Source organism: Salvelinus alpinus, chromosome 8, assembly GCF_045679555.1.
Source record: "Salvelinus alpinus chromosome 8, SLU_Salpinus.1, whole genome shotgun sequence".
In the NCBI taxonomy this organism is placed as follows: Eukaryota; Metazoa; Chordata; class Actinopteri; order Salmoniformes; family Salmonidae; genus Salvelinus; species Salvelinus alpinus.
In genome coordinates, this window is record NC_092093.1 from 23,144,118 (window position 1) to 23,166,575 (window position 22,458).

The following is a 22,458-nucleotide window of genomic DNA, read 5'->3' on the forward strand; positions in this document are numbered from 1 at the left end:
CCTGAACGAGGCAGTTAACCCACCGTTCCTAGGCCGTCATTGAAAATAAGAATGTGTTCTTAACTGACTTGCCTAGTTAAATAAAGATTAAATAAAGGTGTAATTTAAAATAAAATAAATACCGATTTCCGATTGTTATGAAAACTTGAAATTGGCCCTAATTCTCCTCTCAACCTATTCCCTACTACATAACCCTACAGAACCCCCCATTCAGAGACATATCTCTGAAGTTGGAGACTTTTATCTCCCTCAACAACTTTAAACATCTGCTATCCGAGCAGCTAACCGATCGCTGGACTATGGTCCATCGGTATATAGCCCACCCAATTTACCTACCTCACCCCCCATACTGCTTTTATTTATTTACTTTTCTGCTCTTTTGCACACCAGTATCTCTACTTGCACATGATCATCTGATGATTTATCACTCCAGTGTTAATCTGCTAAATTGTAATTATTCGATTTATTGCCTACCTCCTCATGCCTTTTGCACACATTGTATATAGATTCTCTTTTTTTCTACCATGTTATTGACTTGTTTATTGTTTACTCCATGTGTAACTCTGTGTTGTTGTCTGTTCACACTGCTATGCTTTATCTTGGCCAGGTTGCAGTTGCAAATGAGAACTTGTTCTCAACTAGCCTACCTGGTTAAATAAAGGTGAAATAAATTTAAAAAAAAAAATAAAAAACATACATAACCATCTCCCAAGTCTAAACCAACATCAAGCCAATCAAGTGAAGAAGATTGTTTGGTCGATTGTTTGATCAATCAACATTCCTGTTAGTATAGCTCTAATCTAACTCATGTAGATAACGTGTTGTGTTGTTAGTTTGTGTCATGACGTGGCTCTTTCTGGGTGTAGATCGTGGCTTCCCCCTCCCTCACTCTCTCCTACACCCAGGTTATGTTATGTCAGGCCATAAATTCCTGGCGGAGACTCTCTCCCCCTGGTCATGCAGAGAGAGAGATCACAGAGAGAACAAGAGATTTCACTTGGCCAAACTCCTAAATCCCCAAAATGGGAGTTTTAAACAATATGTCCACCTTTGAGAGTGTGGGAATGGTACGTGGACACTTAAGGGATAGTTATGTTGAGTGTGTTTCATTTGGTGGTCTCATGATGGACAGGAAACACACATAACGGTATCTCTGAATGTGTACATTTCTCAGTTATGTGGTTTGCATCTAATTCTTGTATAAAATGAATGAGTAAAGATGAAACTATTTGTGAAATGATGTAATGTGATGTTAACCTTTTTAATGTGAGAGAATTGAATTCCCTGTAAAGTTTCACTAGTTAGCGGCCACGCCCCCGTGAGCACAGACATGATCTGGCGTCATGGAACCGCCCTTTTCTATTGTTACGAATAAAAAACCCTCCTGAGGAAATCCTCTTCAGACCACTCATACCTCGGTGTAAGCTGAGGTGGCACAGGTTTGACTACCAGAACTAGAAAACTATGCAACGTGGAGCATTGGCTACACGGCTGGAAATGGTTAAACTCTGAGACTATCGATCCCTAAAAAATAAGAGCAAATCTTAGATACTAATTACAAGTCTGCAGCTAGAAATTATGTAAACCTGGGATGCAAATACCGACAACTGCCGAAACATCTACTCTAAGAACAATGGACGCCTGACGTATCCATACAACAAACAGTATCAGGAGTAGCCGATAGAGCCACCACCATGAGTAACCAGAGACTCTCTGATGAACTGACTCTCCCGCAGACGGACTGACGATTCCAACAGAGAAGACAACAACGACATATGGGAGTAAATATATTGATTGCAATTATTCCCGAATGAGCGAGCGTTCATGTGCAAAGGATTAGCATTTCAATTAATATAATTATCCACTGTGTAGTGATTCATTTTGTCTTTCCCGCTCTTTCTCAGTCCACATCCCCTTCCCTTTGTCCGCCAAGCCGTCATATCGGCTTAGTTAGTAACCAATATCTACTGTTTATGCATTTCTGTGATTATTTAGTTAGTTAGTAAATAAATGATTAAGCCAATTGGTATATGGATGATTCATAGTTTAGGCTGGGTTCATGCAGATAACTATCAATTTACAACATTTGGAATGAGACTGATGTGAGGTAAAGAATCATTAATTAATTAGAAGACTAATTGATCAGATATTAAAATATCTGAAGAGTTATATTCGGAAAATGATAACTTGTAATCTGAAGATTTTCCGTGGTGCACCGACTTCCTAGTTAATTCAATTTACATGATTAGTTTAATCACGTAATAATATTTACAGATAATTGATTTGATAAATAACAGTCTTCACCTTTAATGATGCCAAAGACACGACACTTGTTTCCGTGACACATGCTCAGGCGGGTGTGTGACAGGACGGTGGGTAGTGATTTGAAGAGACGTGGTTTGGGCGGTTGTCAGCCTGTGTTTGTGTTTGGCTACCTGTAGTTGACCCCGCCCCCAACCCGTCCCTGTGGTGCCCAGGGCAGTCAGTGGTCACACAGCAGAGTGAAGGGAGCATCATGAATCCTAACAGTAATGCATATTGATTAGCCACGATTAATCACAGGCCATTACGCTGAGGAAGCACGGGTGGAGAGAAGCACACACACACACACACACACACACACACACACACACACACACACACACACACACACACACACACACACACACACACACACACACACACACACACACACACACACACACACACACACACACACACACACACACACACACACACACACACACACACACACACACACACACACCAGAGAAGATGGAATGGACCCGAAGGTTTATTGTACTCGCGAGCCTTTCCTTAATCAGTTAAAATGGTTATGAGTGATGAGTGTGTGGGTCGCTGTGTGTGTTCGTGTTTGAGTGTGTGTGTGGGTTCATGTTTGAGTGTGTGTGTGTTCGTGTTTGAGTGTGTGTGTGGGTTCTGCATGTGTAATTACTGTTATAAACGTGGCTAATTTCAGGACCCTGTATGACTAACCCATGCAGTCATCCTACATCTGAATGTGCCAGCAGCACACAGGAGTGTGTCTTGCTGTGCAAGCACAGGCTGTGTGTGTGTGTGTATACAGTGTGTGTGTGTGTATACAGTGTGTGTGTGTGTGTGTATACAGTGTGCGTGTGTGTGTATACAGTGTGTGTGTGTGTGTGTGTGTGTGTGTATACACTGTGTGTGTGTGTGTGTATACAGTGTGTGTGTGTGTATACAGTGTGTGTGTGTGTGTGACAGACTCAGCGTAATGCCACCGCCACTGCTGTCTCTACTCCCCCATGCAGGTCCTAACCCAGCCTGGGAGTCTGGGGGTGGGAGGGAGCTGGTACAGTTACCTAACTATCATTTGGTCATTATCATGGAGATTGTATACTAATCAGGGGTGAAAGTAGAATGAATTTATTCCGATACAGGACCTTCTATGTCATATGATGGCCTAATCATAGAACTACATATAGAATCCCTACTAATTCAATAGGATCTCTGTGAGTCTTAAAGATTTGTCATTTAACTTTTAAAATGTATTACCTTTTACCGTAGCATCAACTCAACCAGTCATGATGTCTTCATCTGATTGTCAAACAATCACTTCAAAGGTCTCCTTTACTAGGCTCCCCACGCATGTTCATCCACTCGCAACATATTTCCAACCTCTAAACAGTGGTGAATGGAAAGAGACATCTTCTACACAACACACCAAAAAGTCTAATGACATTTGGCGATTGTCATTAGGCCCGAATTGATACGCCCACGCTGTCAACGCGTGTCTCGGTGTCGGCAACTAATCTCTGCCTTGGCAAAATGTCAGTGTTCTCGCCGAACCACATCGTATTTTGGAGCGTAGGCTTTACCACCGGGTTTCATGTCCATTCTCTCTTTTCCATGCCTCTGACATGCAGTTTTCTTGATATTTTGTTTTCATTATTGTGATAGGCTCATGTTTTACCGGTATGGCGTACCCCCACTATTTATTTTGCCGGGACGGCGTACCGGACCACCTTACTTTCACCCCTAATTCGAATTACCAAGTACATAGTAGACGGTAAAAGAATGAGAAACTAAAGTACTGAACCTCTTACATGTGAAGTACAGGGAGTAAAGTACAGGGAGAAATATCAGATCACAACCATCCTGGTAGTTAGTGGAAACCCAAATACACTGAGGGGAGGGGGTCTGTGTTAGTGGGCAGCATGTGGAGGGAGGGGGTCTGTGTTAGTGGGCAGCATGTGGAGGGAGGGGGTCTGTGTTAGTGGGCAGCATGTGGAGGGAGGGGGTCTGTGTTAGTGGGCAGCATGTGGAGGGAGGGGGTCTGTGTTAGTGGGCAGCATGTGGAGGGAGGGGGTCTGTGTTAGTGGGCAGCATGTGGATGGAGGGGGTCTGTGTTAGTGGGCAGCAGGTGGAGGGAGGGGGTCTGTGTTAGTGGGCAGCATGTGGAGGGAGGGGGTCTGTGTTAGTGGGCAGCAGGTGGAGGGAGGGGGTCTGTGTTAGTGGGCAGCATGTGGAGGGAGGGGGTCTGTGTTAGTGGGCAGCAGGTGGAGGGAGGGGGTCTGTGTTAGTGGGCAGCATGTGGAGGGAGGGGGTCTGTGTTAGTGGGCAGCATGTGGAGGGAGGGGGTCTGTGTTAGTGGGCAGCAGGTGGAGGGAGGGGGTCTGTGTTAGTGGGCAGCATGTGGAGGGAGGGGGTCTGTGTTAGTGGGCAGCAGGTGGAGGGAGGGGGTCTGTGTTGGTGGGCAGCAGGTGGCGGGAGGGCGGCATGCTAACCCAGGAGGTTACAATCACTGTGAAATAAGCAGAATCCCACTAGCAGCCAGCCAGCGATTGTCTCAGAAGTGTTTTGTAGTTAGGGAGGTGATTAGCAAGGGTTTCCAGGTAAGTAGTAGGTAGGTACGTAGGAGGGGTTAGCAGCAGAGTTAGTGGGGGCCGGTCCAATGCTTTGAGGGGTGTTAGGTAGGGGGGCAGCAGGCTAACCTGAGGGTCCCATGACAGGGTCTGGGGGGTCAGCCTTACCTCTGGGGGGGGGCGAGGAGGGGAGGGGGCAAGGAGGGGACTCTTATAAGGCCCTCCGGCCACAAATTAAAAGGCATTTCCAGCTGCACACAGTCAGAGACAATAGAGACGGGATGAGAACAGGGGAGAGGACGAAGGGAAAGAGAGAGGGAGAGGGGTTAGAGCATGGGGTAGGGAACCCGACCAGTAATATTGTGTTGAAGGGGAGTACATTGTGGGGGTTGGCAATCGGGGCAAATCCAGTCCCTGCATGTTGGTAGTTTTTAAAACCAGTTTGTTCCAGAAACAGTGCCCTGATCTGTTGTAGAGATGCTTGTACACTCTCTCTCTCTTTCTCTGTTCTTTCTTTCTTTCTCTCTCTGTTCTTTCTCTCTCCCCTGTTTCTCTCTCACTCACTTTCTCTAGCCAAGGACATCATGTCTATCCACTCACATAACTCCATAATGTCCATGCCAGAAACCCGTTGTCTCTTATTCCACTATCCTGTACTTGTATGCCTGTATCTCATAATGTATCTGAACCCAAACCAGAACTATTAGTGTGTAGACCCCAGAAATCTCCCTCCCTGGTCTTAGTGGCCTGCCATCCTGGCTATCTGTAAGGGGTCTGTACTCTGTACTGTAATGGCTGCCAGTGTATTGTGGTGCAGGGGAAATGAATAGGGCTTTATAACCCCACTGAGTTAAGCCTTTTATTAGACTGGGATCTGGCCCCAACTCCACCACCATCCCAACTCAATACTCTGTCTACACAAAACAAGGTCTATTGAATACTGTATATATAGGCCCATAGCCTAGTATTTTGTGAAATACTTCTTTCTATATATTCTGTGTCCTCTGTCTTTTCTAAACTCACAGTGGTGTGACTGTAACTGTCCCCTGACTACTGTAACTGTTTCCTGTTCCCTGACTACTGTAACTGTCCCCTGTTCCCTGACTACTGTAACTGTCCCCTGTTCCCTGACTACTGTAACTGTCCCCTGTTCCCTGACTACTGTAACTGTTCCCTGTTCCCTGACTACTGTAACTGTCCCCTGACTACTGTAACTGTTCCCTGTTCCCTGACTACTGTAACTGTTCCCTGTTCCCTGACTACTGTAACGGTTCCCTGTTCCCTGACTACTGTAACTGTCCCCTGTACCCTGACTACTGCAACTGTCCCCTGTACCCTGACTACTGTAACTGTCCCCTGTTCCCTGACTACTGCAACTGTCCCCTGTACCCTGACTACTGCAACTGTCCCCTGTTCCCTGACTACTGTAACTGTCCCCTGTACCCTGACTACTGTAACTGTCCCCTGTTCCCTGACTACTGTAACTGTCCCCTGTTCCCTGACTAATGTAACTGTCCCCTGTTCCCTGACTACTGTAACTGTCCCCTGTACCCTGACTACTATAACTGTCCCCTGTTCCCTGACTAATGTAACTGTCCCCTGTTCCCTGACTACTGTAACTGTCCCCTGTTCCCTGACTAATGTAACTGTCCCCTGTTCCCTGACTACTGTAACTGTCCCCTGTTCCCTGACTACTGTAACTGTCCCCTGTTCCCTGACTACTGCAACTGTCCCCTGACTACTGCAACTGTCCCCTGTACCCTGACTACTGCAACTGTCCCCTGTTCCCTGACTACTGTAACTGTCCCCTGTTCCCTGACTGAGCCTTGTGACTGAACCATTTATCACCACCATGAAAACCCAAACCTCAACTTCTATATCCCAAACCTCTCTGGCAGGGTTCCCTGTGGAAGCTTCTACCTCATTGACTGGTTGTGCTTGGAAATCTAACCACATTGGCCTCTGGTTGAATGGTATGGGGAAGTGAGGGCTATGGCCCGCCTCTCAAGCTGGTGCTGATTAGCGTCATAGGGAGCCCCTGGGGCTCGGGGCAGGAGACCCCGCCTTCTGCACAGGGGCTGACTTCTCAGTAATTTAGGGTTTGTGTGAGAGACGGAAGGAGATCTCGGACGATATACAAAGGCTCCCTCATGCTTGTGTGTGGGTGTGTGTGTGTGTGTGTGTCTCTGAGGATGCACAGCGTTCATCCTCATGAGAGCATTTGTGTGTACGGTACGTATGTGTGTATACAGTATAGTAAATGTGTATTTATGAAGGGCCCCACATGAGATCAACTGTGTGTACAGTATGTGGGTGTATGGAAATGTGAGTGTGTCTCTCTAAGGATAAACAAAGGCTCCCTCATGAGGAGCGGGGGCAGAGAGAGGGCAGAGCCAACCATTAATTAGAGTAAATAACTAGACAACAGAGAACCACCCTGTATCCTCCCCTCCCTGATGCTCATCTATTACAGATACATAGCTAATGGTTCCCTGTGTGTGTGTGTGTGTGTGTGTGTGTGTGTGTGTGTGTGTGTGTGTGTGTGTGTGTGTGTGTGTGTGTGTGTGTGTGTGTGTGTGTGTGTGTGTGTGTGTGTTTGTGAATCTATGCTTTAATGTGTGTGTGTGTGTGTGTAGAGTACGCTATGGGTCGATATGTACTGTGGTCATTCTGTATAATCAGTGATTTATGCTCACCTCATCTTTCCCCACCCCACTGACCCATATCGACCAGTGTGTGTGTGTGTGTGCAGTTGTGTGTGTGTGTGTGTGTGTGTGTGTGTGTGTGTGTGTGTGTGTGTGTGTGTGTGTGTGTGTGTGTGTGTGTGTGTGTGTGTGTGTGTGTGTGTGTGTGTGTGAATCACTGACCATAGACTACAGTGTTATGTCCTTCATCACATATATCATCTGTAGCTCTAGATTTTAATAATACTGGCAATTCTGATCCAAGAACAGTTTCACTACTGGGCTCATAATGGTTGAGATTATGCTTACGATATGGAGAGCTGATCTGAAATTAGTTAGGGTCAGAAAGCCACTTGGTGACACAGCCCCTCAGTTAAGGACCAATGGGCTAACGACACCACGCTGAATCCACCAATATGTAGACAGGATGCTGGTGACGGGCCAATGGCTGCCCTTCATTACCTTCTGTTTCCTCTTCTCCTTCCTCTTGTCCTCTGTGTCCTGCAGCATCTTCTCTCTCCACAGGTCAAAGAAGTAGGAGGGGTTGGTGTAGAACTTCAGTCCCTCCTTACCGTCATCCCTGCAGGAGGAAACCACAGTTACCCCTAGACACTGATCTAAGGTCTACTCAGAGCCTTGAACCAGCGAAGGCTGATGGGGGATGCACTCTGATCAGTCAAGTTTGAACTCTCTCTCTCTTTATCTTTTAATTTGTCTTTCATTTCCTCCTGTCTTCACCCTTGACCAGGAGAAATTAAATCGGAAGGAGGAAATTATCACTTCAAATCCCCTATGACGAGGAAATGAATGACCAAACACACACACACTGTCACTCTCTCTCTCTCACACACGCACACTCACACACGCACACACACACACACACACACACACACACACACACACACACACACACACACACACACACACACACACACACACACACACACACACACACACACACACACACACACACACACACACACACACACACACACACACACACACACACGACCCACAAATAGCCACATACACATGCTAGTCAGTTACACCAGCAAAAGGTACTGAAGTAACTCACTAACTGAGCCATATTCTGCCCTGACAACATCATACTGGTTTCTCCATAAGTCACCTGCAGCATTAAAAGGGCTCCACCTATTTCTCCTAAGGACCATGCTGTGCTCGGTGACAAGAGGCCGTGATTGTGACAGAGGGAGGAAGAGGAAACATCATCTAAAATAGCTGAGGACGTTTAATGATTTGCAACAACATGCGGAAGATTGAAGGGAGTATGACAGGGGTAGGCTGTGTGTTATTGTGTGTGTGAGTGCATCATGTGTATGTGAATTTGGTGTGTGTGTATTGTGACTGAGTAGTATGGTGTTTATATTGTGATTGTGTATGTGACAGGGTAGCAGCAGCTGGATCTGAAGAACAACAGCCTGAGGTGTTACAGAGAGAGAGAGAGAGAGAGAGAGAGAGAGAGAGAGAGAGAGAGAGAGAGAGAGAGAGAGAGAGAGAGAGAGAGAGAGAGGGGGAGAGAGAGAGAGAGAGAGAGAGAGGGAGAGAGAGAGAGAGAGAGAGAGAGAGAGAGAGAGAGAGAGAGAGAGAGAGAGAGAGAGAGAGAGAGAGAGAGAGAGAGACTTCTATGCCATCAAAAGGAACATAAAATTCGACACTCCAATTTGAATCTGGCTAAAAATACTTGAATCAGTTATTGAACCCATTGCCCTTTATGGTTTACAATGTAAAACACCAAATATTACATGCAGAGCAGAATAAGGCTGATACCCACTAATTATCAAAATCCAGAAAAGAGCCGTTAAATTCTACAAGCACCTAAAAGGAAGCGATTCCCAAACCTTCCATAACAAAGCCATCATCTACAGAGAGATTAACCTTGAGAAGAGCCCCCTATGCAAGCTGGTCCTGGGGCTCTGTTCACAAACACAAACAGACCCCATGGACAGCAACACAATTACACTCAACCAAATTATGAGAAAACAAAAAGATAATTACTTGACACACTGGAAAGAATAAACAAAAAAAACTGAGCAAACTAGAACGCTATTTGGCCCTAAACAGAGAGTACACAGTGGCAGAATACCTGACCACTGTGACTGACCCAAAATGAAGGAAATCTTTGACTATGTACAGACTCAGTGAGCATAGCCTTGCTATTGAGAAAGGCCGCCATAGGCAGACCTGGCTCTCAAGAGAAGACAGTCTATGTGCACACTAGAGGTCGACCGATTAACCGGCATGGCCGATTAATTAGGGCCGATTTCAAGTTTTCATAACAATCGGTAATCGGCCGTTTTGGACGCCGATTATGGCCGATTACATTGCAATCCACAAGGAAACTGCGTGGCAGGCTGACCAGCTGTTACGCGAGTGCAGCGTCAAAAGAACCTTGTGGCTGCAAGGAGCCAAGGTAGCAACTTATCTTCTAAAAAACAATCAATCTTCACAAAATCACTAGTTAACTACACATGGTTGATGATATTACTAGGTAAACTAGCTTGTCCTGCGTTGCATATAATCAATGCAGTGCCTGTTAATTTATCATCGAATCACAGCCTACTTCAACTTCACCAAACGGGTGATGATTTAACAAAAGAGCATTGTTGAAAAAAGCATAATCTTTGCACAAATGTACCTAACCATAAACATCAATGCCTTTCTTCAAATCAATACACAGAAGTATATTTTTAAAAACCTGCATATTTAGTTAAAAGAAATTCATGTTAGCAGGCAATGTTAAATAGGGAAATTGTGTCATTTCTCTTGCGTTCAGTGCAAGCAGAGTCAGGGTATATGCAGCAGTTTGGGCCGCCTGGCTCGTTGCGAACTGTGAACTAATTTGCCAGAATTTTACATAATTATGACATAACATTGAAGGTTGTGCAATGTAACAGTAATATTTAGACATATGGATGCCACCCGTTAGATAAAACACGGAACGGTTCCGTATAGTTTCCGGCGCCGGAAAGAGATGGCTGCCTCGCTTCGTGTCCCTTGGAAAATATGCAGTATTTTGTTTTTTTACGTGTTATTTCTTACATCGGTACCCCGGGTAATCTTAGGTTTCATTACATACAGTCGGGAGGAACTACTGAATATACGATTAACGTCAACTCATCATCGTTCCTACCAGGAATATGACTTTCCCGAAACGGATCCAGTGTCTTGCCTTCCACACAATACAATGGATCTGATCCCAGCCGGCGACCCTGTGCGACGCCGAAAAAGGGGAAAACGTGGCGGTCTCGTGGTCAGGCTTCGGAGACGGGCACATCGCGCTCCACTCCCTAGCATACTACTCGCCAATGTCCAGTCTCTTGACAATAAGGTTGATGAAATCCGAGCACGGGTAGCATTCCAGAGAGACATCAGGGATTGCAACGTGCTCTGCTTCACGGAAACATGGCTAACTCAAGGGACGCTAACGGAGTCGGTGCAGCCAGCTGGTTTCTCCATGCATCGCGCCGACAGAAACAAACATCTTTCCGGTAAGAAGAGGGGCGGGGGGGTATGCCTTATGATTAACGAGAAGTGGTGTGATCATCATAACAACACACAAGAACTCAAGTCGTTCTGTTCACCTGATCTAGAACTCCTCACAATCAAATGTCGACCGCATTATCTACCAAGGGAATTCTCGTCAATCATAATCACAGCCGTATACATTCCCCCACAAGCAGACACGTCGATGGCCCTGAACGAACTTTATCTGACTCTTTGTAAACTGGAAACCACACACCCTGAGGCTGCATTCATCGTAGCTGGGGATTTTAACAAGGCTAATCTAAAAACAAAACTCCCTAAATTCTATCAGCATATCGATTGTGCTACCAGGGCTGGAAAAACACTAGACCATTGTTACACTAATTTCCGCGACGCTTATAAGGCCCTCCCCCGCCCCCCTTTCGGAAAAGCTGACCACGACTCCATTTTGTTGATTCCAGCCTACAAACAAAAACTCAAACAACAAGCTCCCGCGCTCAGGTCTGTTCAACGCTGGTCCGACCAATCTGAATCCACGCTTCAAGACTGCTTCGATCACGCAGATTGGAATATGTTCCGCATCGCGTCCAACAACAATATTGACGAATATGCTGATTCGGTGAGCGAGTTCATTAGGAAGTGCATTGACGATGTCGTACCCACAGCAACGATAAAAACATTCCCAAACCAGAAACCGTGGATTGACGGCAGCATTCGCGTGAAACTGAAAGCGCGAACCACTGCTTTTAACCAGGGCAAGGTGACCGGAAGCATGACCGAATACAAACAGTGTAGCTATTCTCTCCGCAAGGCAATCAAACAGGCCAAGTCTCAGTACAGAGACAAAATCGAGTCGAAATTCAACAGCTCAGACACAAGAGGTATGTGGCAGGGTCTACAGTCAATCACGGATTACAAAAAGAAAACCAGCCCCGTCGAGGACCAGGATGTCTTGCTCCCAGACAGGCTAAACAACTTTTTTGCCCGCTTTGAGGACAATACAGTGCCACTGACACGGCCCCCTACCAAAACCTGCGGGCTCTCCTTCACTGCAGCCGAGGTGAGTAAAACATTTAAACGTGTTAACCCTCGCAAGGCTGCAGGCCCAGACGGCATTCCCAGCCGCGTCCTCAGAGCATGCGCAGACCAGCTGGCTGGTGTGTTTACGGACATATTCAATCAATCCTTATCCCAGTCTGCTGTTCCCACATGCTTCAAGAGGGCCACCATTGTTCCTGTTCCCAAGAAAGCTAAGGTAACTGAGCTAAACGACTACCGCCCCGTAGCACTCACTTCCGTCATCATGAAGTGCTTTGAGAGACTAGTCAAGGACCATATCACCTCCACCCTACCGGACACCCTAGACCCACTCCAATTTGCTTACCGACCCAATAGGTCCACAGACGACGCAATCGCAACCACACTGCACACTGCCCTAACCCATCTGGACAAGAGGAATACCCATGTGAGAATGCTGTTCATCGATTACAGCTCAGCATTTAACACCATAGTACCCTCCAAACTCGTCATCAAGCTCGAGACCCTGGGTCTCGACCCCGCCCTGTGCAACTGGGTCCTGGACTTCCTGACGGGCCGCCCCCAGGTGGTGAGGGTAGATAACAACATCTCCACCCCGCTGATCCTCAACACTGGGGCCCCACAAGGGTGCGTTCTGAGCCCTCTCCTGTACTCCCTGTTCACCCACGACTGCGTGGCCATGCACGCCTCCAACTCAATCATCAAGTTTGCGGATGACACTACAGTGGTAGGCTTGATCACCAACAACGACGAGACGGCCTACAGGGAGGAGGTGAGGGCCCTCGGAGTGTGGTGTCAGGAAAATAACCTCATACTCAACGTCAACAAAACAAAGGAGATGATTGTGGACTTCAGGAAACAGCAGAGGGAGCACCCCCCTATCCACATCGACGGGTCAGTAGTGGAGAAGGTGGAAAGTTTTAAGTTCCTCGGTGTACACATCACGGACAAACTGAACTGGTCCACCCACACAGACAGCGTTGTGAAGAAGGCGCAGCAGCGCCTCTTCAACCTCAGGAGGCTGAAGAAATTCGGCTTGTCACCAAAAGCACTCACAAACTTCTACAGATGCACAATCGAGAGCATCCTGTCGGGCTGTATCACCGCCTGGTACGGCAACTGCTCCGCCCACAACCGTAAGGCTCTCCAGAGGGTAGTGAGGTCTGCAGAACGCATCACCAGGGGCAAACTACCTGCCCTCCAGGACACCTACACCACCCGATGTCACAGGAAGGCCATAAAGATCATCAAGGACAACAACCACCCAAGCCACTGCCTGTTCACCCCGCTATCATCCAGAAGGCGAGGTCAGTACAGGTGCATCAAAGCAGGGACCGAGAGACTGAAAAACAGCTTCTATCTCAAGGCCATCAGACTGTTAAACAGCCACCACTAACATTTAGCGGCCGCTGCCAACATACTGACTCAACTCCAGCCACTTTAAAAATGGGAATTGATGGAAATTATGTAAAAATGTACCACTAGCCACTTTAAGCAATGCCACTTAATACAATGTTTACATACCCTACATTACCCATCTCATATGTATATATACTGTACTCTATATCATCTACTGCATCTTGCCATCTTTATGCAATACATGTACCACTAGCCACTTTAAACTATGCCACTTTATGTTTACATACCCTACAGTACTCATCTCATATGTATATACCGTACTCTATACCATCTACTGCATCTGCCATGCCGTTCTGTACCACCACTCATCCATATATCTTTATGTACATATTCTTTATCCCTTACACTTGTGTGTGTGTGTGTAAGGTAGTAGTGTGGAATTGTTAGGTTAGATTACTGTTGGTTATTACTGCATTGTCGGAACTAGAAGCACAAGCATTTCGCTACACTCGCATTAACATCTGCTAACCATGTGTATGTGACTAATAAAATTTGATTTGATTTGGATTTATTTCACTGAAAGAATAAACGTCTTGTTTTCGAAATGATAGTTTCCGGATTAGACCATATTAATGACCAAAGGCTCGTATTTCTGTGTGTTATTATATTATAATTAAGTCTATGATTTGATATTTGATAGAGCAGTCTGACTGAGCGGTGGTAGGCAGCAGCAGGCTCGTAAGCATTCATTCAAACAGCACTTTACTGCGTTTGCAATGCTTGAGGCACAGTGCTGTTTGTGAATTCATGCCTATCAACTCGCGAGATTAGGCTGGCAATACTAAAGTGCCTATATGAACATCCAATAGTCAAAGGTATATGAAATACAAATGGTATAGAGAGAAATAGTCGACGCGTCATAATTCCTATAATAACTACAACCTAAAACTTCTTTACTGGGAATATTGAAGATCTGGGAATATTGAACAACCAGCTTTCATATGTTCTTATGTTCTGAGCAAGGAACTTTAACGTTAGCTTTTTAACATGGCACATATTGCACTTTTACTTTCTTCTCCAACACTTTGTTTTTGCATTATTTAAACCAAATTGAACATGTTTCATTATTTATTTGAGACTAAATAGATTTTATTTAAGTATTATATGAAGTTAAAATAAAAGTGTTCATTGTTCATTCAGTATTGTTGTAATTGTCATTATTACATAAATCAGCCGATTAATCGGTATCGGCTTTTTTTGGTCCTCCAATAATTGGTATCGGCGTTGAAAAATCATAATTGGTCGACCTCTAGTGCCCATTGCCCACAAAATGAGGTGGAAACTGAGCTGCACTTCCTGACCTCCTGCCAAATGTATGACCATATTAGAATAATATATTTCCCTCAGATTACACAGACCAATTTTGATAAACTCCCATATCTATTATGCGAAATACCACAGCAGCAAGATTTGTGACCTGTTTCCACAAGAAAAAGGCAACAAGTGAAGAACAAACACCATTGTAAATACAACCAATATCTATGTTTATTTATTTTCCCTTTTGTATTATAACTATTTGAACATAGTTACAACACTTTACAAAGCCACAATATGACATTTGAAATATTCCTGTAATGTTTACTGTTCATTTCCTTTTGTTTGTTATCTATTTCTAATGCTTTGGCATCTGTTTGAAATTGAGAGGGAGGGAGAAGAAAGGGTACATGGGGAGGGAGGGAGAAGAAAGGGTACATGGGGAGGGAGGGAGAAGAAAGGGTACATGGGGAGGGAGGGAGAAGAAAGGGTACATGGGGAGGGAGGGAGAAGAAAGGGTACATGGGACAGAAACTACAGAAACTAAACAGTGGTCCTGCAGAAGAGTTCTACAGTTGAAGTCAGAAGTTTACATACTTCGGTTGGAGTCATTAAAACTCGTTTTTCAACCACTCCACAAATGTCTTGTTAACAAACTACTTATAATTCACTGTATCACAATTCCAGTGGGTCAGAAGTTTACATACACTAAGTTGACTGTGCCTTTAAACAGCTTGGAAAATTCCAGAAAATCATGTCATGGCTTTAGAAGCTTCTGATAGGCTATTTGACCTCATTTGAGTCAATTGGAGGTGTACCTGTGGATCTATTTCAAGGCCTACCTTCAAACTCAGTGCCTCTTTGCTTGACATCATGAGAAAATCAAAAGAAATCAGCCAAGACCTCAGAAAAAATGGTAGACCTCCACAAGTCTGGTTCATCCTTAAGAGCAATTTCCAAACGCCTGAAGGTACCACATTCATCTGTACAAAAAATAGTACGCAAGTATAAACACCATGGGAACATGCAGCCGTCATACGGCTCAGGAAGGAGACGCGTTCTGTCTCCTAGAGATGAACGTACTTTGGTGCGAAAAGTGCAAATCAATTCCAGAACAACAACAAAGGACCTTGTAAAGATGCTGAAGGAAACAAGTACAAAAGTATCTATATCCACAGTAAAATGAGTCCTATATCAACATAAGCTGAAAGGCCACTCACCAAGGAAGAAGCCACTGCTCCAATACTGCAATAAAAAAGCCAGACTACGTTTTGCAACTGCACATGGGGACAAAGATCCTACTTTTTGGAGAAATGTCCTCTGGTCTGATGAAACAAAAAATAGAACTGTTGAACTGTCATAATGACCATTGTTATGTTTGGAGGAAAAAGGGGGAGGCTTGCAAGCCGAAGAACACCATCCCAACTGTGAAGCACGGGGGTGGCAGCATCATATTGTGGGGGTGCTTTGCTGCAGGAGGGACTGGTGCACCTCACAAAATAGATGGCATCATGAGGCAGGAAAGTTATGTTGAATCTCAAGACATCAGTCAGGAAGTTAAAGCTTGGTCGCAAATGGGTCTTCCAAATGGACAATGACTCCAAGCATACTTCCAAAGTTGTGGCAAAATGGCTTAAGGACAACAAAGTCAAGGTATTGGAGTGGCCATCACAAAGCCCTGACCTCAATCCTATGGAAAATCTGTGGGCAGAACTGAAAAAGCGTGTGCGAGCAAGGAGGCCTACAAACCTGACTCAGTTACACCAGCTCTGTCAGGGGGAATGGGCCAAAATTCACCCATCTTATTGTGGGAAGCTTGTGGAAGGCTACCCAACACGTTTGACCCAAGTTAAACAATTTAAAGGCAATGCTACCAAATATTAATTGTGTGTATGTAAACTTCTGACCCACTGGGAATGTGATGAAAGAAATAAAAGCTGAAATAAATCATTCTCTCTACTATTATTCTGACATTTCACATTCTTAAAATAAAGTGGTGATCCTAACTGACCTAAGACAGGGAATTTTTACTAGGATTAAATGTCAGGAATTGTGAAAAACTGAGTATAAATGTATTTGGCTAAGGTGTATGTAAACTTCCGACTACAACTGTATATATAGAGGGGTCAGAGAACATGCTGGGTAGAGGTTTCTGTCGGTATGCTGTCCATAGTAATGTCTACAGCTGTGTCTCAGTATAGACTAGCTCAACAGCTGACATTTATCCTAGAACAGACACAGAGCCATACAGCTACTAAACACACACTGTGTCTACAGGCTCTGTGTCTGTCAGCCTATAGAGTAGTAGTAATACCAACACCTGCCTCTCTGTCACAGTCATACAGTAGCTTGTGAAACCCACATACACACACACAAACTGACCCTGGATTTAAAACCAGAGTAATGTACACCTGCAGCTGTCTCCTCAGAACCCCCTGTGTGTGTGTGTGTGTGTGTGTGTGTGTGTGTGTGTGTGTGTGTGTGTGTGTGTGTGTGTGTGTGTGTGTGTGTGTGTGTGTGTGTGTGTGTGTGTGTGTGTGTGTGTGTGTGTGTGTGTGTGTGTGCACATATGGAGATAGAAACAGAGGCTATTATAGAAAATACACATACACACACAAGCATGAATGAATGAAGTAAGATAACACTTCTGCTATTCCCCAGTTCTACCAGCCAGGCTAGGTCCACATATATAAATAACACTTCTGCTATTCCCCAGTTCTACCAGCCAGGCTAGGTCCACATATATAAATAACACTTCTGCTATTCCCCAGTTCTACCAGCCAGGCTGGGTCCACATATATAAATAACACTTCTGCTATTCCCCAGTTCTACCAGCCAGGCTAGGTCCACATATATAAATAACACTTCTGCTATTCCCCAGGGAGGTTGCTGTGAAGCTGACACTACCCAATCAGGAGGGAGATGGCTGTGAAGCTGACACTACCCAATCAGGAGGGAGGTTGCTATGAAGCTGACACTACCCAATCAGGAGGGAGGTTGCTGTGAAGCTGACACTACCCAAAAGCTGACACTAAGCAATCAGGAGGGAGGTTGCTGTGAAGCTGACACTACCCAATCAGGAGGGAGGTTGCTGTGAAGCTGACACTACCCAATCAGGAGGGAGGTTGCTGTGAAGCTGACACTAAGCAATCAGGAGGGAGGTTGCTGTGAAGCTGACACTACCCAATCAGGAGGGAGGTTGCTGTGAAGCTGACACTACCCAATCAGGAGGGAGGTTGCTGTGAAGCTGACACTAAGCAATCAGGAGGGAGGTTGCTGTGAAGCTGACACTACCCAATCAGGAGGGAGGTTGCTGTGAAGCTGACACTACCCAATCAGGAGGGAGGTTGCTGTGAAGCTGACACTACCCAATCAGGAGGGAGGTTGCTGTGAAGCTGACACTAAGCAATCAGGAGGGAGGTTGCTGTGAAGCTGACACTACCCAATCAGGAGGGAGGTTGCTGTGAAGCTGACACTACCCAATCAGGAGGGAGGTTGCTGTGAAGCTGACACTAAGCAATCAGGAGGGAGGTTGCTGTGAAGCTGACACTACCCAATCAGGAGGGAGGTTGCTGTGAAGCTGACACTAAGCAATCAGGAGGGAGGTTGCTGTGAAGCTGACACTACCCAATCAGGAGGGAGGTTGCTGTGAAGCTGACACTACCCAATCAGGAGGGAGGTTGCTGTGAAGCTGACACTACCCAATCAGGAGGGAGGTTGCTGTGAAGCTGACACTACCCAATCAGGAGGGAGGTTGCTGTGAAGCTGACACTACCCAATCAGGAGGGAGGTTGCTGTGAAGCTGACACTAAGCAATCAGGAGGGAGGTTGCTGTGAAGCTGACACTACCCAATCAGGAGGGAGGTTGCTGTGAAGCTGACACTACCCAATCAGGAGGGAGGTTGCTGTGAAGCTGACACTACCCAATCAGGAGGGAGGTTGCTGTGAAGCTGACACTACCCAATCAGGAGGGAGGTTGCTGTGAAGCTGACACTAAGCAATCAGGAGGGAGGTTGCTGTGAAGCTGACACTACCCAATCAGGAGGGAGGTTGCTGTGAAGCTGACACTACCCAATCAGGAGGGAGGTTGCTGTGAAGCTGACACTAAGCAATCAGGAGGGAGGTTGCTGTGAAGCTGACACTACCCAATCAGGAGGGAGGTTGCTGTGAAGCTGACACTAAGCAATCAGGAGGGAGTTTGCTGTGAAGCTGACACTACCCAATCAGGAGGGAGGTTGCTGTGAAGCTGACACTACCCAATCAGGAGGGAGGTTGCTGTGAAGCTGACACTACCCAATCAGGAGGGAGGTTGCTGTGAAGCTGACACTACCCAATCAGGAGGGAGGTTGCTGTGAAGCTGACACTACCCAATCAGGAGGGAGGTGGCTGTGAAGCTGACACTAAGCAATCAGGAGGGAGGTTGCTGTGAAGCTGACACTACCCAATCAGGAGGGAGGTTGCTGTGAAGCTGACACTAAGCAATCAGGAGGGAGGTTGCTGTGAAGCTGACACTACCCAATCAGGAGGGAGGTTGCTGTGAAGCTGACACTACCCAATCAGGAGGGAGGTTGCTGTGAAGCTGACACTAAGAAATCAGGAGGGAGGTTGCTGTGAAGCTGACACTACCCAATCAGGAGGGAGGTTGCTGTGAAGCTGACACTACCCAATCAAGAGGGAGGTTGCTGTGAAGCTGACACTAAGCAATCAGGAGGGAGGTTGCTGTGAAGCTGACACTACCCAATCAGGAGGGAGGTTGCTGTGAAGCTGACACTACCCAATCAGGAGGGAGGTTGCTGTGAAGCTGACACTACCCAATCAGGAGGGAGGTTGCTGTGAAGCTGACACTAAGCAATCAGGAGGGAGGTTGCTGTGAAGCTGACACTACCCAATCAGGAGGGAGGTTGCTGCGAAGCTGACACTACCCAATCAGGAGGGAGGTTGCTGTGAAGCTGACACTACCCAATCAGGAGGGAGGTTGCTGTGAAGCTGACACTACCCAATCAGGAGGGAGGTTGCTGTGAAGCTGACACTACCCAATCAGGAGGGAGGTTGCTGTGAAGCTGACACTACCCAATCAGGAGGGAGGTTGCTGTGAAGCTGACACTACCCAATCAGGAGGGAGGTTGCTGTGAAGCTGACACTACCCAATCAGGAGGGAGGTTGCTGTGAATCTGACACTACCCAATCAGGAGGGAGGTTGCTGTGAAGCTGACACTAAGCAATCAGGAGGGAGGTTGCTGTGAAGCTGACACTAAGCAATCAGGAGGGAGGTTGCTGTGAAGCTGACACTAAGCAATCAGGAGGGAGGTTGCTGTGAGGCTGACACTACCCAATCAGGAGGGAGGTTGCTGTGAAGCTGACACTACCCAATCAGGAGGGAGGTTGCTGTGAATCTGACACTACCCAATCAGGAGGGAGGTTGCTGTGAAGCTGACACTAAGCAATCAGGAGGGAGGTTGCTGTGAAGCTGACACTACCCAATCAGGAGGGAGGTTGCTGTGAAGCTGACACTAAGCAATCAGGAGGGAGGTTGCTGTGAAGCTGACACTAAGCAATCAGGAGGGAGGTTGCTGTGAAGCTGACACTAAGCAATCAGGAGGGAGGTTGCTGTGAGGCTGACACTACCCAATCAGGAGGGAGGTTGCTGTGAAGCTGACACTACCCAATCAGGAGGGAGGTTGCTGTGAAGCTGACACTACCCAATCAGGAGGGAGGTTGCTGTGAAGCTGACACTAAGCAATCAGGAGGGAGGTTGCTGTGAAGCTGACACTACCCAATCAGGAGGGAGGTTGCTGTGAAGCTGACCTGTAGGGTGTGAGGATGTTGAGGGGTGGCGGCTGCTCGCAGAGGTCAAAGGTCTCTTGCAGGGGGATGGGCAGCGACTGGCGGGCAAACAGCTGCTGGTCCTGGATGGTGGAGCTCCTAAACGCCTTCCTCATAGTGATGTCCTGGAGAGATACTGGAGAAAGAGAGAGCGAGAGAGAGGGAGAGAGAGGAGAGACAAAGACAGGAGGGAGAGAGGGAGAGAGAGAGGAAAGACAAAACCAGGAGAGATAGGGAGAGAGAGGAGAGAGAGAGAGAGGAGAGACAAAGACAGGAGAGATAGGGAGAGAGAGAGGAGAGAGAGACAAAGACAGGAGAGAGAGGGAGAGAGAGAGGAGAGAGAGGAGAGAGAGAGAGAGAGGAAAGAGAGAGGAGAGAGAGAGAGGAGAAAGAGAGAGAGAAGCATCAGGTTTTGTGCTAAATCTACAGCAGGAACACGTGTGTTTTTACACTCCCGCTGTGGACTCCAATAAAAGTGGGGCCAGTAATAACCATCATCATTATGGTAGTCACAATTAGTGTCAGGAAATGTCAAACCCATTGTCATACGCCTACAGGCTAATGTTCTATAGCCACAATTTGTGCAAATTGGCTAACTGCCTCCATTTGCTCCAAAGCAAAGCCTGGGTAGATCGCTGGGCTAACACTAAAGCTAACCGCTAACCCGTTGATCAGAGGCAGTGGGTGTAATTGGCCTTCTTTAATACTGGACCAACTGTCATTTTGGATCAGAAGGAGAATAACAGAGGAAAATCGATGCCACACAGCCAATAGTGCACGACTGCTCCCAGAAAACAGCCTTGAGAAATTGCTGAGAGAGGAAGAAATCTAGAAGACAGTGAAGCCCTCGAGCTCACTGGACATTTCTGCTACCAAAACCCAGAGTGTTATTTACAGATCTCTACTGAATAATGCATACAGGAATGACAAGTGTATAAAGCTACTTTACTCTCTCTCTAACCCCAGAGGGGGAATTGAAACGCTCCCTGCAATTGTCTCTGAGAAGAGTGAGATACAGCTGCGTACAGTTAAGACTCCTGTATGCCTTATCTGGATGTCTATGTCAGGTGTTATAACCTCTATGTTAATTGCTATAATCTCTATGTCAGTTGTTATAAGCTCTATGTCAGTTGTTATAACCTCTATGTCGGGTGCTATAACCTCTATGCCAGTTGTTATAACCTCTATGTCAGGTGTTATAACCTCTATGTCAGTTGTTTCAACCCTTCACCCATTATTAACAATGACGTTTTGTCAATTCACCAGTACCCAGATGGACTGGGAGTTGAAGTAGGTTACTTCATGTCTCTCCCTCTCTCTCTCTCCCTCCTTCTCTCTCTCTCTCTCCCCCTCCTTCTCTCTCTCCCTCCCTCCTTCTCTCTCCCTGTCTCTCTCTCTCTCTCTCCTTCTCTCTCTCTCTCCCTCTCTCTCTCTCTCCCTCTATCTCTCTCCCTCCCTCCCTCTCTCCACCTATGAGAGGGTAGGTAATAACTTCCACAGAGCTAAGGGAAGACCTGGCGTTCTCAGAGACTGAGAACTAATAAACACAATCTCTCTCTCTTTTTACTTCACTGTCTCTCTCTCTCTCTCTCTCTCTCTCTCTCTCTCTCTCTCTCTCTCTGAGTCTGAGAGTTCTTGTGTGGCTCTGTTCATAATAGATAAGAGAGAGAGAGGTCCCCTGCTGTAACCTAAGCAGTAGTGAGAGTAATGGATGTGAAGGACTTCCTTCTCAGCTGTCAAAGAGGAAAGTATCTAACTGCCACGGTAGACACACACACACACACACACACACACACACACACACACACACACACACACACACACACACACACACACACACACACACACACACACACACACACACACACACACACACACACACACACACA

General features: G+C 46.3%; 1 protein-coding gene across 7 annotated transcripts in view; it reads right to left on the reverse strand.

Moving 5' to 3' along the window:
* LOC139582745 (actin-binding protein WASF1-like) overlaps positions 1–22,458 on the reverse strand; it is a 144,855-nt gene that overhangs the window by 20,547 nt on the left and 101,850 nt on the right. For all 7 annotated transcript variants that reach the window (XM_071413039.1, XM_071413032.1, XM_071413038.1 and 4 more), the window contains 2 exons: positions 20,552–20,705; positions 7,994–8,111 (listed from right to left, as the gene is read on the reverse strand). In XM_071413039.1, the coding sequence (XP_071269140.1) occupies positions 7,994–8,111; positions 20,552–20,705 (272 nt within the window). The remainder of the gene's footprint in view (positions 1–7,993; positions 8,112–20,551; positions 20,706–22,458) is intronic.